At 41.3% G+C, this 14,748-nt stretch overlaps 1 protein-coding gene across 1 annotated transcript in view; it reads left to right on the top strand.

Moving 5' to 3' along the window:
* ARID5B (AT rich interactive domain 5B (MRF1-like)) overlaps positions 1-14,748 on the top strand; it is a 194,932-nt gene that overhangs the window by 94,193 nt on the left and 85,991 nt on the right. The window contains exon 4 of the mRNA XM_011988310.1: positions 2,692-2,922. Coding sequence (XP_011843700.1) covers positions 2,692-2,922 — 231 coding nt within the window. The remainder of the gene's footprint in view (positions 1-2,691; positions 2,923-14,748) is intronic.

Raw genomic sequence — 14,748 nt, 5'->3', positions numbered from 1 at the left:
TCCCAAGAGCCCAGGTAGCATCTTCCGTGAAACTTACTCCGAAACTGTTCATTTATTTTCCTTCAACCTGAGAGCACACACATTTTTCTCCATTTTATTTCAAGAACACTTGGAGAAATTGATGCACCTTTACCCCCATCGTAGAAAGCTAGTTGCACAACCAAGATAGAATTTTGGAATCAACAGGTATTTTCAGGCACAGTATTTACTATATATAGGAGAGGGTATTAAGTGCTACGAGCTCGCTATGAGGGGTAGCCCTGGCAGTTCATGGTTATATGCCTCTCTCTCATTAACAATGTCTTAGACAAATCGAGTAGAATACAAATCGAGTGTAATAATACAATTGACACGTTGAGGGCTGCTTCTTGAAATAGCGCTTAAAAACTCTGGAGAACTGACAGCATTTGAATATTTTTGCTAAAACTTTTTGTGCATTAGCTGTATAAAAAGCACAGTTTTGAACCCAAAGTTTGAACTTAGCATCTTGGTCTGCTGTGAAAATCTCAGATGGGCATGTCTTGGGACATATATCAGCATCTCAAAACTAGTTTGCATTTGGGGACTTGCCTTTAAGGTAAACATATTTCCTCCTAATTAAGTGTGCCAGCTGACAAAGCAGCTATCCACAGACCAGGCAGGAGTTGAAGAGGTGTACACTGTTAAAAGATGTCATCTTGTAAGCAGCTAAACATCTCCATCCGTGGAAAAGCCGCCAGCCTGAGGAACTAAGTGAGCATAATTAGAAATACATCTGGGTATTGGCCTCCTATATGAAAAGGTCACATGCACACCTTCCATGGGTACTGGTTATGTTCCATCATTATGTTTCATCCTTGCTCATTCGTCTCCCACTGGTTACCAGATGGCCATGATAACGTCGGTATCCTTAACAACTGTCTAGTGCAATTCCCTGCAGCATGGTAAAGGCTTGAAATATTGAGTGTTTTCCCTTTGGAGAAGCAAGTGACATGTCTGGGAATTGCTTACAACCGCTCTGATGGGGTGGTTGCAGAGTGATGGCAAACTGGGTCAGGGAGCCTAAATTCAGCTTGATGTTGTACAGGTGGAGGCCACCAAAGCACGGTGTTTGCCATTTCTCAAGCTTAAGATGAAGGAAGGCTTCATCCATGCAGAATCTGGTGTTTACAAATTAGCACAAAATAAAGTGAGGTATAAATAAGTGTTAAGATCATTGTAAGAGGAAGCTTCGCTAAATTTGCTGAAATGTTCCCCTGAGTTAAGGTGGTTTTGATAGAACTCTCTCACAAGGATGCTTAGGGAGTCCTCCCAGCATGGTTCTCTGAGGTGTGCCAAGTTACCAGATGGATTTGAGGAACATTAAAAGAGAAGGAGTATGGGTGTGGGGAGGATGGAGAAGGTGGGTGTATCAATCAAGTTGGGCTAGATCATGCTGCAATAACAAATGACCCCCGAATCACCATTGCTTTAGAACAACAAAGGTTTATTTTCTGCTTATGTTATATGTCTCTTCTGGATCAACCAGGGGTTCTGCTTCATGTTAATTTTACTCCAAGACCCAGACTGGCAGAGTTGCCACTATCTGGAACATCATAGATGGTCACATCAAAGACGAAGGAAGATTGTGGTCAGTGGCACACTGGGTCTTAAAGCAACCACCCACTTCTGTCATATCTCATTGGCCAAGGAAAGTCAGAAGGCCATTGGCCTCCAAGAGAGTGAGGCACACAGGCTTTCCACAGGCCCAAAAGGAGAACAGGAAATAGCTGCTAAACAGCACTCATGACCCCAGAGCAGATGGTGATGCATTTTAGACCCATGGACATCTTTGGGGCCAGATGACCTATTGAGAGGCTTCAAGCATTGAAAAGATGATACAGATGCTTGTCGACTTTCTATGGGGTTACATCCCAACAAACCAATTGTGAGCTGAAAATATCAAGCCGAAAAGGCATTGAATACACCCAACCTACTGAACACATAGCTTTCCTAGCCTACCTTAAACGTGCTTGGAACATTTACTATAGCCTACAGTTGGGCAAAATCATCTGGCAACACAGTATACTGTAGAGTACCAGTGTTCACCCTCTTGATCTCGTGGCTGACTGGGAGCTGCTGCCCACTGCCCCTGTCGAGCCTTACAAGAGAGTGTCCTACTGCATATCCACAGCCCAGGAAAAGATGAAAATTCAAAATACAAAGTATGCTTTCTACTGAATGCATGTTGCTTTTGTACGATAATAAAGCCATGGAATCTTACGTGGAACCATCATTCAGTTGAGGATCATCTGTATAATCCAATATAAGAGCAATTCCAAACTAGAAATAAATATAAAGAAGCCCAGCAAAGTTCTGCCTTTCCCTATGATGATGACGACTTTAATGTTTCAAAAAATGAAGATTCTTTCAAAACAGTTTTTGGGTCTTGCTGCTTGCTGATGACACAGATATTGCTTACTGTGTCTAGAGGGCCAGCCTACTCTTTTCTTTTCTCTATAAGAAGGTCCACTGTGCAGGTAGCCTGAAGCATATTCTGTGGGGCTGGATGGGTGAGGTGGGGCCGGGAGGATGCTGGCATCCCCCAAACTGTAACAAGGATGAGAGTCTTTTTAGTCCCAAACCAGAAGTGATTATTGAAATTATACCATGGCCATGAAAGTTCTTTGTCAGAGGGAAGAGGGTAATGGAAGTGTTTTCTCGTTTGTCTAGGGGAGGACGAGGAAGAAACGAACGTGATAGTTCTCAGCTACCCCCAGTACTGCCGGTACCGCTCGATGCTGAAACGCATCCAGGATAAGCCATCTTCCATTCTAACGGACCAGTTTGCATTGGCCCTGGGGGGCATTGCAGTGGTCAGCAGGAACCCTCAGATCCTGTACTGTCGGGACACCTTTGACCACCCGACTCTCATAGAAAACGAGAGTATATGCGATGAGTTTGGTGAGTGTTTTTTTTTTTTCCTACCTGATACTTGTGCGTGTGTGCCTAGTTGTTTTCAGTTCTTCTGAAGAGCGGTGATGGGGAACGGGGCTCACTTTCACAAGCCCCATGTGCTGCCCCATCCCTCCCATCCCCCACATTATTGCGGCATAAGGTGTCATTGCCTCCTTCACAGCCTCTGTTTACCATGAGTAAGAGATGATTATTTAGAATTTGTTGTTCAGTGTAGTCTGAAGTTGCTTGGTCGACCTTGAAATTGGACTTTAGGACAGGAAGCTTTCATGTTAGTCCTTTCTCAAAAGGCTTTGTCTATTCACGTGCTTTTTTATTTAACCAGTCACTCTCTTTTCATTGTTTTAAGGTATTATAAAATGCACCAATGGTAAACAGTGGATAGATAAATAGATACAAAGAAAACAACTTCAGCACTGTATGGTAGATAAATAGATAACCACTTCAGTCCTGTACAGTAGATAGACACATAGAGAGATGGTAGATAGATAGATAGATAGATAGATAGATAGATAGATAGATAGATAGATAGATAGATGATTGGTAATAGATCTCCATGTCCTGAATATTTTCGTATACTCATACATACACACACACACACACACACACACACACACACACGTGCACGCACATTGTGCCCACCAAAGATGGATACATGCACACATATCTTAATCCACATCTCTGCCTAGCTAACCGGTCACGTGTCTCTACATGTAGACAGAGCGGAAGGAGAAGAAGATATCACATCACCAGTTGGGGAAGCCTTATGTGATGCAGTAGATGGCGAGATGCAAGCCAAGATAGTCGTTCTCTTACATTATCCCTTTCTCATCTGTTTGTTGAAGAGATTGGATCATATCAGTGGTTTTCAGCAGGCTGGGCAGGGATGTCAGAATACCCTGGGGTAGCCTTATCAAACTGCTTGTGTTCCTGGGAATTTCTATACTTAGAGGCGTGAACACTACAGCTCTCACCCTACCCCTTCTCTGGAATCACTACCACAGAGTGACTGCTGGGATGGCTGAACCCTGCTGAATCCCTCATGGCTACCTGGGTGAAGAAGAGGTTGAGACCCTTAGCCTGGAGAGAGCATAGGGTCCCTTTGAACTGAAGCATTCCTTGATTTTGTCGGCTGACGTTTTTCCGAGAATCCCTAGTTGGCAGATTATCCAGATTCAGGTTACTCTGCTTATCTTTTGCAGATCTTGGTATGGTTTCAGGAGTCCACTGTGGCCTCTTAAATTTGATTCTTCATGATTTCAACAGCCCTGGTGCTGCTGCTGGAGAAATTTTGCAAGTAGATATGTGAACAGAGTCGAGGCGAGGATGAGGAGATGGCATATGATGATCAAGAAGGAAAGGAAGAGAGAGAGGAAGGGGAACCAAATGATCTAAGTCCATTAGATTTTAAGAGCCATGACATTTTTTTCCCTCTAAATTGTTTTTTTGGGTATCTTTCACAACTCTGGCTTATCAAATGACTGTCATTCTGTAAGAGGGCAAAACTATTAGTATTTATTTTTTTCATCTTCAAAGAAATTGATTTATTGTTATATTTTTAGTATTCAAATATCCTTTGACTTCAAGTAGATACATGTAGGCAATACATTTTTTACAATGCCCTCTCTTTTCAGATCAGCATTTACATATCTTCCCTGTTCAATACCTGTGTTTGAGTTTTTCTTCCACGTGCCCGGCTCCCAAACGTTGCTTCCTACTTGCCGCTCAAGAGGTCTCTAAATTCCTGACACAGAATAAAACCGAAAGCATGTGTTCCCTCATTTAAGAGTGTTCAAAATTAGAGTTTCACAATGTAATATGAGGAAAAAAATGTTTTAACCTTTTTGGCTAATTTAAGAATTATTAGTCATTGAGTTTCAAAGCTGTTGCATCTAGAATTGGTAATAGAAAGAAGTTCCAATTTAACAGTGATCACAATGGTTGAGAGTTACTAAATTAGTTTTAAATGTTCTCACAAACACAAGCATCTGACTTTTGAATGTTTTCCTGAACTTTCTTCTGGTATAGCTAATTTTAATGCTGTTTTTCTTCTCCAGCCTCTTAAAGTGGAAGCTTTCTTTTGGAATAAAGGTACCTTTAGAGACCTTCTAGATGGCTAGTTTAATAATTAGAGTATTAGACCTTTTTTAGTTGTTTGTACTTCAAATAGTTTGTACTTCTTAAAGTCTTTCATGTTAGTAAGTGGACCAACAAGCTTATTTTGAGCAGATTTGAGCAGCTTCACTAACATCCCTCCCCACCATCCCACTTTCAGTCACAACCTAAATTTCCAAAGAGCACCCTTTTAAATCTCCAACTGGTTGCATTTGAAATTGACATGGGTTAAAGTGTTTGTTAAAATGTGGCATTGAGTTTCTCCAACCAACTAACAGTTGGTGGAAGAACATAAATTTAATTAGTGACTAGCATTAAACAAATGTTCCTAATATTAAACACTGCCAGATGACTGAAACACTTCTGTCAGATTACCGAGAGTGCCAGGGGGCCCACAGATGAATTTTCTACACAGTATATATTCTGTACCACACGTTTGGTGACTTCAGTAATTGGTCAAATGTAATTTAGGTAACAGTATGCCTAGGCTGTAAAAATCAAATTTTATTGGCCATATCACCAGGTGGATGAATGGTAGAGCTGATGGCAAAGAGTTTATAGCATTTAGCAGCTACACCTTTGACACATGAAATTCATAAATTGCCATAAAATACCTCCAAGGTCCTTCTCAAAAGGACACTGTTTGCTTTCCTTGATTGAATAATGTTTATTTTATTAACTAATATACTTTTTGCTTTCTTTTATTAAATGCGATTATGGAGTGGGGGGTGGGAGGAGGTGTTCGAAAGATAAATAAAACTTGGTTCTTGCTTGTTTTGAGAATTTAAAATCTAATTGGGGAAGACAGGATTAACACACCTGAAAGGTTAACTAATGTTACAAGAAAGTCAATGATTAAGTATTTGATGAGTGTTGCAGAAAGCAAGTGTGGTAGGAATTTAGCAGTGGGCTGGGAGGTGGATAGAGATGGCAGTCTTGGTGAGGGGTCAGGGAAAGCCTCGTGAAAAAGGCAGGGTTTGATCTGGTTTTAAAAGATAGGGAGCGGGTTAATAACTACTCATTTCTAATTTTAAAAACTATTGGAAATGTGTAGATTGTTTAAAACTCACGTTCTGACCTTCAATTTTGGGTAAAGGCTGCCTTCACCCTGGATCAACTGTTGGTCTGTCTTAGGTTTGTTCTGCCTCTAGTCACTATCCTTTGGGTGCGTTTCATAAATGGCCTGATGTCCTCTCTACCTGTGGGACACACATGTGACTCAATGACCAAGCCTGGCAAGAACCCAGGCTGTGACTTTGGAGCTGGGGCTGGCTTTTCATCTTGGATAGGAATGAGTCTGAGTTTTCTCTGTGTGCCTTAGAGCTTACCTGCATTCCCTGGATTCATCTCTGAAAATAGACTTTGCATTGTGGGATGACCTTGCCCAACTGCCCATACACCCCTGCCCCCCCACCAATCTCCGCTGCTGTTTTAATGTTGTCCACTGAATAACAAGTTTAATTGAACAATAAAAGTAAGGCTTTTAAATCTGTAATGAGTCCCTGTAAATAAATTCTCTGTGGAATTTTATGAAGCTATTTAATGAAAAGTTTGATTAGAAACTATTAAAGAAAAATAGAATAGATGAAATTTCATCATTTAATCCAACATTACAGTAGCGTCATTTTGATTTTTATTTACATTGAGATATTCAGAATTGAGTAAATATATCCTGGTTTTAATTAACTATCCTCCTTACTTGGAAAAGGTTATTTTAGGCTTGAAGGGTTTTGATAGCATACCATCTGCTTTCTTCACTGTATTTTATTCAGGTCCCTTCCTTGCTTACAGAGCTGTGCAATGTCTAAACCTATGACATAAGCATAAATTGAATCGTATTAATGGTAGGTGATTGAAAAGCTTCAGTCTCGACATCCTGCTTGCATTCTTCCATCTTGTCAGTTACACTGCTCTTAAAGGCAATATGCTCTTTTCTTAGCACAAGAGAATTGACTATTTTTAAAACGAAAGCAACAGACTCCCCATTAAAGCATTATGAAAACTCATTGTATTGCGCATGCAATTAGGAAATGAGCTTGTAATACCAATGAGGGGAAAGTGATGTGAATGGCAATTTTTTCTTCATAAGAATCTTTATTCTGTGCATAATTCCTGCCTCCACCGTCCTGTTAGAATAGCTTAACATCAAGCGTTCTCCAACAACCCCTACCTTGCTTTTACCTTTTTTAATGATCCCTCTTTTGTAAAATGCATACTGTCATTTATATTGTGTTATTTTCTATGCCATAGAAAAAACAAACACATACAAACATTTTTGTCTATTTTTGTTGTTAGAACAATAAAATGTCCACCACTTTGTAATGCACAGTGTTTACGTTAATATCACACAGAATGATTTCACATGTGTGAAGTGTTGACAGCTAAATCCAAACAGAGGCACACTCAGTACAGTAGATAAATGGATAACTTTAAGGTACTGGCTTCCATCAAAGATATGTAAGGCAGCTCAATATACATAAATGAGATGAAATCAGTTATTCAAGGTGTGTGGGACTAAATGGATTAAGAAATGGTTGACTTAAAAAAGAGATAACAGTTTATTTTGGTCTGAGGTTTGATTTGCGAAGAAGCATAGGAAGTTGAAGTTGTGCTTCTAAGTCTTTTGGCAGTTGGGGTGTGTGTGTGTGATGGGATGGGGTTAAAGGAAAGTTGTGGTAATTCACCAGGAAAGAAAAGAGATGAGTTGGCCTGTCATCAGGTGTTTTGTCCATGTGCAGACACCATGAGCTCTGATCTTCAGGGAGAAGGGGCTGGCTGTGTCAATATGAAAATACACATTCTGCTGGGGACCAGAAAGGAGGGACAGCAGGGGATAGTGAAAGAGTGCTAAGCTTAGAGGCAGATAGCCCAGGTTTACATCAGGGCTCAACCATCTGATTCTTGTGCCTCTGGGCAAGTGACATAAGGTCCCTCACTTGCCCCATCTGTAAAATCAGGTAATAACAGCCAACTTGCCGGACACAGAATAAGACTGTATTCAGTTGATTTTTAGAGAATTCTCTTAATAAATGAAGATTCTCTACTGTTTCTATCAGTCTTAGGTCTTGCACAACTCATATTCGTCCAAAATGATCTTGTTTTTCAATCATGAAGGAACCCAATTCCCTAAGGCTCCTGGGGTCTTACTATAATAGAACTTTAATGGAAAAGAAGAGTTTTCTACTTTTTATGGTATGTTTTTAAAGAGGCTTTTCTATCTCTGTACTGAACTTTCCAGTCCTGTTTTTCCTGTGGAGTGAAATAATGACATTACGGACAAAAGAAGAAAAAGAAAAGGGAGAGAACAGAAGAGATGAAGGGACAAAACCTTGAATTTTTATGAAAGGAAATTCAGGATGTATAAAATTAATTTGAAACATAAAGGATGAGCTGGGCTCTGCCTCTTCCTTTCTGAACATCACATGTTTTGCTGGAAATGAAAGGAAAGGCAGTTGTTTTGTTAAGGATCATGGGAATTTGCAAGTGAGTAAACATTTTTTTCCTTGCCAAAGTAGGTTTCATGGTCACAATGGATTTCGATGATCAAATGGCTTTGTTCCTGGCCCCTGTCCACATTCATACTTTCTCTGCCTGCCTGCGGTACCCACCGATCTCCCAAATGATAAGAAGGCAGACATTTGTCTTTCATTGAAGCTAAGTGGAAAAGGAGTTGTGCTTCTCGTATATTGCTATTTATGCAGAAGACCTTAATCTTCAGAGATCCTACTTAGAGGACTGTTTTGCTTTGGAAATTTTCTAGAGGTTTTGTTTATTGTTAAAGAATGGTCTAACCAGACTGGGCATGGTGACTCATGCCTGTAATCCTTGCACTTTGGGAGGCCAAGGCAGGTGGATCACCTGAGTTCAAGAGTTCGAGACCGGCCTGGCCAACGGGGTGAAACTTCTCTACTGAAAATACAAAAATTAGCCAGGCATGGTGGCAAGCACCTGTAATCCCATCTACTCAGGAGGCTGAGGCAGGAGAATCTCTTGAACCCATGAGGCGGAGGTTGCAATGAGCCGAGATCGTGCCATTGTACTCCGGCCTGGGAAACAGAGCAAAAACTCCATTTCAAACAAACAAAGAAACAACAACAACAAAATAGTGGTCTAACCAAGTCACTCTTGGCACTTTCTCCTTGTTGCATGTGCTACCAAAGTGAAAACAAGGAGAACATTAAGGCATCATACAACATAGTAAACCAAATCCAACTCAGTGCTGGTAGAGGCGTAATGGATGTGCTCCGTGATCCATGTAATGATTAACAGATGGACTCAGCTTCTAAGAGAGTAAGACAAAAGTAGAGCAAGAGAGAAGACCTCCTTGGGCAGAGGCCTCAGAAGCTAGAATACCATTTCTCTTGGGAAAAGAATTTTGTGTGTTGCTACTGTAAATTAATTTACAGAGTCATAATATATGGAATGGCTAAGATTAGTGGATTTCTTTTCTATTTTTGGAACTTGAAAGGAGATTTCAAAATAACTCTGTACACCTTTTGTAGCTGAGTGGGCTCAATGGGTTATTAAAAATATTTGGGCTCATGGGTACAATAAACTTTTGTTCACCCCATAAGAAACGATTTGTGTCTATATTGACTAATATTTCACCTAGCATTTCATCTAGAAAAGCAAGAAGGTTATATCCCATTACATTAGCAACATCAACATGTTTCTCTCTGGGCTGAAATAGACATTTTTATCAATTAAAAAACACACATACATGCTGCAGGAAAGAACCGGGTCATTGAAAAATCACAAGCAAAAGTGCTGGTCTGGGTTAGCGGTGGTGGAGATTCAGAATAAGTCTATGTTTGCTCGACTTAAGCAACCTCCTTGATCAATGAAGATTCTCTGTATTCCCCTTTATTATTTCCTGCCAGGGAACTAGATTGATGTAAGTTCCTTGGACTGTAGGTGAGGCTGTCTGGAGATGCTTAGAGCCTATTACAGTGCCTGACACATGATAGGCCCTCATTCATTCATTTGTTCATTTAACCAGTGTTTATTCCACAACTATTATGTGTGCAGTGCTGTTCTGGTCTATGAGGACAACAGTTGTGAACAAGACAGAAAATTTCCCACTTTTATAGTATATGGAAAAGGGAGTAACAAAATGTGAGATAACTGTGGACCTGACCTCACAGGTATTGACCTCACAGGGCTGTTGTGAAGATTAAATGAGCTAAGGAGTAAAAGCACTTAGATGGTCCATGTAAGTGCTGTTTAAGTACTCATTGTTAACTTATTCTTCTTGTGCCTCTTACAGCACCCAATACAACCTCAACCACATATTGGGTCTGTAGTGGTTCCTCAGAAAATGCCCACAAAATTATTTCGTATTGATACAGACTGCTGGGGAAAATGAAGTATATCATTTGCTATTAAAAATCATTCCACATCACTTATTCCAGAAATACTTGTTTGTCCTTCTGCATGGAATGTATATCCCCAGATATCACAGATCTGGCTTCTTCCCAGATCATTTGGGCCTTGGCTCAAATGTCTCCTCCCGAGAGAAGTCTTCTCTGACCATCCTTCTTCCACAAGCCCAGCTCTATCCCATCATCCAGTGTGTCATTATATTTCTGTAACTCATCATTATCTGAAATTAACTCCTGTATTTGTTTCTTTATATGTTTACAGTCTGCCCCACCCCTCCACCCACCCCACCCCGGCCCCGCAACACACACACACACACACACACACACACACACACACTGCCATATAAGCTCTTTGTAAATGTATATAAGGATTTTCTGTCTTGTTCACAGCCATGTGTGCAGGGAACAGAGCAGTACCCAGCACATAGTAGATGTGTAGTAAATATCGGTCACATGAACGGATGGATACGTTTATACTGTGTGTCAGTATCATTGCTATCCCATTTCACAGATAAGGACACTGAAGCACAGCAACATTTCATGGCTAACAACTGGCAAAATCAGCATCCGTGCTCAGTGTCCATGCTCTTTGCACCTTTACACTAAGCTGCCTCTCAGCCCAGACCCTGCTCAGAAAGAGATCAGGCTTCCTGAGATCAGAATGATGGAAAACAGATAACCAATCTCTAGATTTCTAGATGATGAATGTAAATGTACAGTAGATTTTGTAGGATTTAAATAGAGAGATTGGCGTGTTGGGAAGTGGTTAGGAAAGGAATAATCACAAGGATTCAAAATCTGAAACCTACTGGACTGGAATCAAGAAACCCTGGTGCCAGCCGCCAGTACCCTTCATCTCTGTTATGCCAGCCTTCTTGCCTCAGCCCTTGCTGTCCTTTGGTCTGTTTTTAACACCCCAGCCAGAGCGGCCATTTCTCTACTCAGACTTCTGGTGGCTTCCCATCTCATCAGAAAAACAGAAATGAGGATAGGGCTCTTTAAGAGCTCAAACTGTTTAGAAGTTGAAGGGGGCAGATAGTGAACTGCTGTGTCCTCATAGACTCTGTGAGACACGGGGTTTCCACGCTGACAGGACTTTCATTATACACCTCTCCGTAATTTTCTGCTTAGAATGCATTGGCTTTCCCAACTTGGCATTCTTCTTTAATGAAAAAATTATAGGTCTAATTTCAAAAAATGAAATGTATGCAAGCTTTCCTGCTTCTGTCACTTTTTTATTTCTGTAGCACATAAATCATTTCCCTTTTTAAAATTAAATTTCGCTTGCCATGATTTGGTAATGGGTTTTCAAAGGAGGCAGAGTAGCCAAGCTCTTGGCACAAGAGCCAGCTGTACTGCCTGCTCAGGAAATCTTCTCATTGCTGGCTGGCGTGGGCCTTGATTCCATCATCTGGGCTTTATGTTCCCTTAGGAAGTTGCCTAGAAATTCTCTCGCTAGGAAGCTCTTCTTAGAGCGGCTGTTTGGGCTCTCCAGGTGCCATCTTGGAGGACTAAGGAACACACTGGGTTTCGGCAGAAGAAGATTGGTGCATTCTAATGCTCCTTGGGTGCTTATACATTCATTCTTTGGGCACCAACTATGTTTAAGGCAGAACTCTAGGCATTGTTAGGAGACTAGTGTCTGCTCTCTAGACAACTGAAAAATCAAGTTGTCTGAGACAGGACATGGAGCAAGAGACCATTACAAATGTTCTTTGTAATCCTCTTAACGATCTTGCATTTTACCCATGAGCGACCTCAGCGAGGTTAAACAGCTTCTGAAGGGTCACAGACCTGGCATGTTGCTGAAGTAGGGGTTAGCAAAGCAAACCCCCACACACCCCCAGGTCTACTGACCCCAAGGGGCACGCTTTTCTACTAAAAATGCAAGAAGCCTGGAGCTAAGAGTCAGGAGTTATTTTGAAGTTTAAAGGAGAGGATATCTGCCAAAGCTTTGTCCATGGGAAAGTTTGCCATATAACAGACACTGCAAGGCAGTTGGCTTAGGGCGAAGTGAGGAGGTCAAACTGTAGGTGCCACCAGAGTTAAAAGATGCCTAAAAGAGGGCCCTAATGTCAGAGGAAGTCTCTTAGAGGAAATCGATCTTCAACTGGACCTTGAAGGACACAAAAAGGAGGAAGTTATTTCAGGTGAGGAGGTGGAAAATACTCTGGACTTTGAAGCTCAAGAAAGAGATTGTTTCCTCTGCTGTGTTTAGCTTTCTGCACAGACAAAAAGCAGCCTCCACAAGCGAAAACTCTTTTTCTTTTCCTAGAAGATGTTACGTTCCCCCGAGGGAGCGAGTGCTTGTGAGTCCCCTCATAGACCCCCATCGTGGTTGGAACCCAGGGGAAGTTTCTTGGAAGAAAAATCAACTTGTTTCTTATTAAATTGGATCCTTCCCTTGGGCCTGTGAGAAAGAAAAGGAGAGAGGCACCAATTTTGCAGCAGAGGTAAAGGAGTGAGGTGCCTGCCTGCTTTCCTGTCTACTTAATGGGCTGCTTCTAGGCTAAAAGAGTCGCTTCAGAATAATCATCTTTAACATTTTGCTTCTTGTCCTTTATGTGTTCTTCAGTACTTTTCCAAAGATGTTTTTCCCTCTCTGCCTGTTGTTAAAGTTAATGGCTTCAGTTGCATTTCTCTTCACTAGACTCTAAGCTCCTTGAGGGGTTAAGAATCAACATGTTTGTTGAAATGACATAAAAACTCTACTAGATCCCAGAGGGCTTCAAATCTGCATCATCTATCTCTTTTCCTAGGTAAGTATTTCATGACCTCGGTCTTTTAGCTTTAGCTCATCGCCAGTTGATCTCATTCTCAAGGCAGAGTGCCAGACTCAACTGGATTTTTCTCAATATTTATTTATCTTTTCAAACCAAAGAGACATTGTTTGTAATTTGGTCAATGTCTTTGGCTAAAGATTGCTCATTTGTTAGGATGCTTAAAAGACCTTTGTAGTCTGCACAACCTAGAAGGATGCTCTTCCTTAGAAAATCAGGGAGCATACTTAAGTCAGGACAAATGGTAGCCTGTATCCAGAGGTCACTAACAACCTTTCCAACTTCTAACACAGATACCAGAATTCACCGTGGCCAACCAAGAAACAGTGGCTGGTTGCTTGATAGCATACAGGGCGTTGTCAGGTTTCTAATTAAATGTTAACTCTATGGGTCAGGAATATCATATAGATCACAGTTCAGGCCGGCATCATATTGGAAATTGTTAAGTTAAAAAGGTTTAGCCAGTATAACGTTCTCATATGGAAGACTACTTGGTAGATGGTACTGACACCCCAAGGATCCCTTATGGATCACTGGCTTACTGCATATGATTTATAGTTGAATCTTTCTCTTGGGAGAGTTGCATGGAAGATCCTAGAAAGGCAAGTTCACAACACATAGGGTTCAGCAGGACACTTTCCTCATCCCGTCCCAGGCATGAATATTATGTCTTTGAAGCAGGAGATCAAATCTTTTAACAAGGGTATCACACACAGCACCAGAAACATTACTTTATCAAGGGACTGAGTCCCGCTTCATTTCCAGGACATACCCCTTCAGAAAGACAACGGATGTCAGTACTAATTAGTTCTTTTGAGGTTTGTCTTTACTGTAGCACAGTTGCAAGTACCATGCTCTAGAGAATGCATTTTATCCCATAGCTGTTGAAAGAAAGGAAATCAAAATGTGTCAGGACTAGAACAAACCCAGGAACTGTTATGGAGGCCCCAGGAAGTTGCTTTGCAGACCCTTGGTGCCAGTGTTACCTACATGAGCTGAGGAGGTGGCCTCAGAGACATGGCGAGTTTGACCCTGCCACTCCCAACCCTGGTAACTCCTCATCCCACCCTCAGTCTTGCCATAAGAGGAATGTCTTGCACATGCAAGAAGATGCCTCATACTTTTCAGAGCACCTCCACCTCTTCTGGCCTCTGCACAACTCTTGTACTGGGAGAACAAGTGTCCTTGACCCCACCGGGAAGTTGAAGAAACTGGTCAGGTGAGTCAGTGGCTAAACGTTAGCACAGTAGTGAATGAAGCTAAGGGAAAACCACAGTGAAACTCGGGCACCAGCTACTCAGCCTTTGCTCTTAATGCCATTCCCCCAAATGTGGCCCAGTGCGGAAGGGCATGGCATCACAGCTGTGATTATATACAGCACACCCTAATTAACCAGAATCTTCCATTAACCAGATGTCCCCCCCTCCTTCATCCCCATAGTACCATATTTCAAGGAGGAAAAAAAAAGTAAATAGTAAAAGCAGCTTATGTGTTTTTCAAAATATTTTTCTCATTATGAAGTTATTTCTATTGTGAAA

This window comes from Mandrillus leucophaeus, unplaced genomic scaffold, assembly GCF_000951045.1.
Source record: "Mandrillus leucophaeus isolate KB7577 unplaced genomic scaffold, Mleu.le_1.0 Scaffold327, whole genome shotgun sequence".
Lineage (NCBI taxonomy): Eukaryota > Metazoa > Chordata > Mammalia > Primates > Cercopithecidae > Mandrillus > Mandrillus leucophaeus.
Note: the sequence above shows the minus strand (reverse complement) of the source record. Positions and strands in the feature narration are given on the sequence as shown.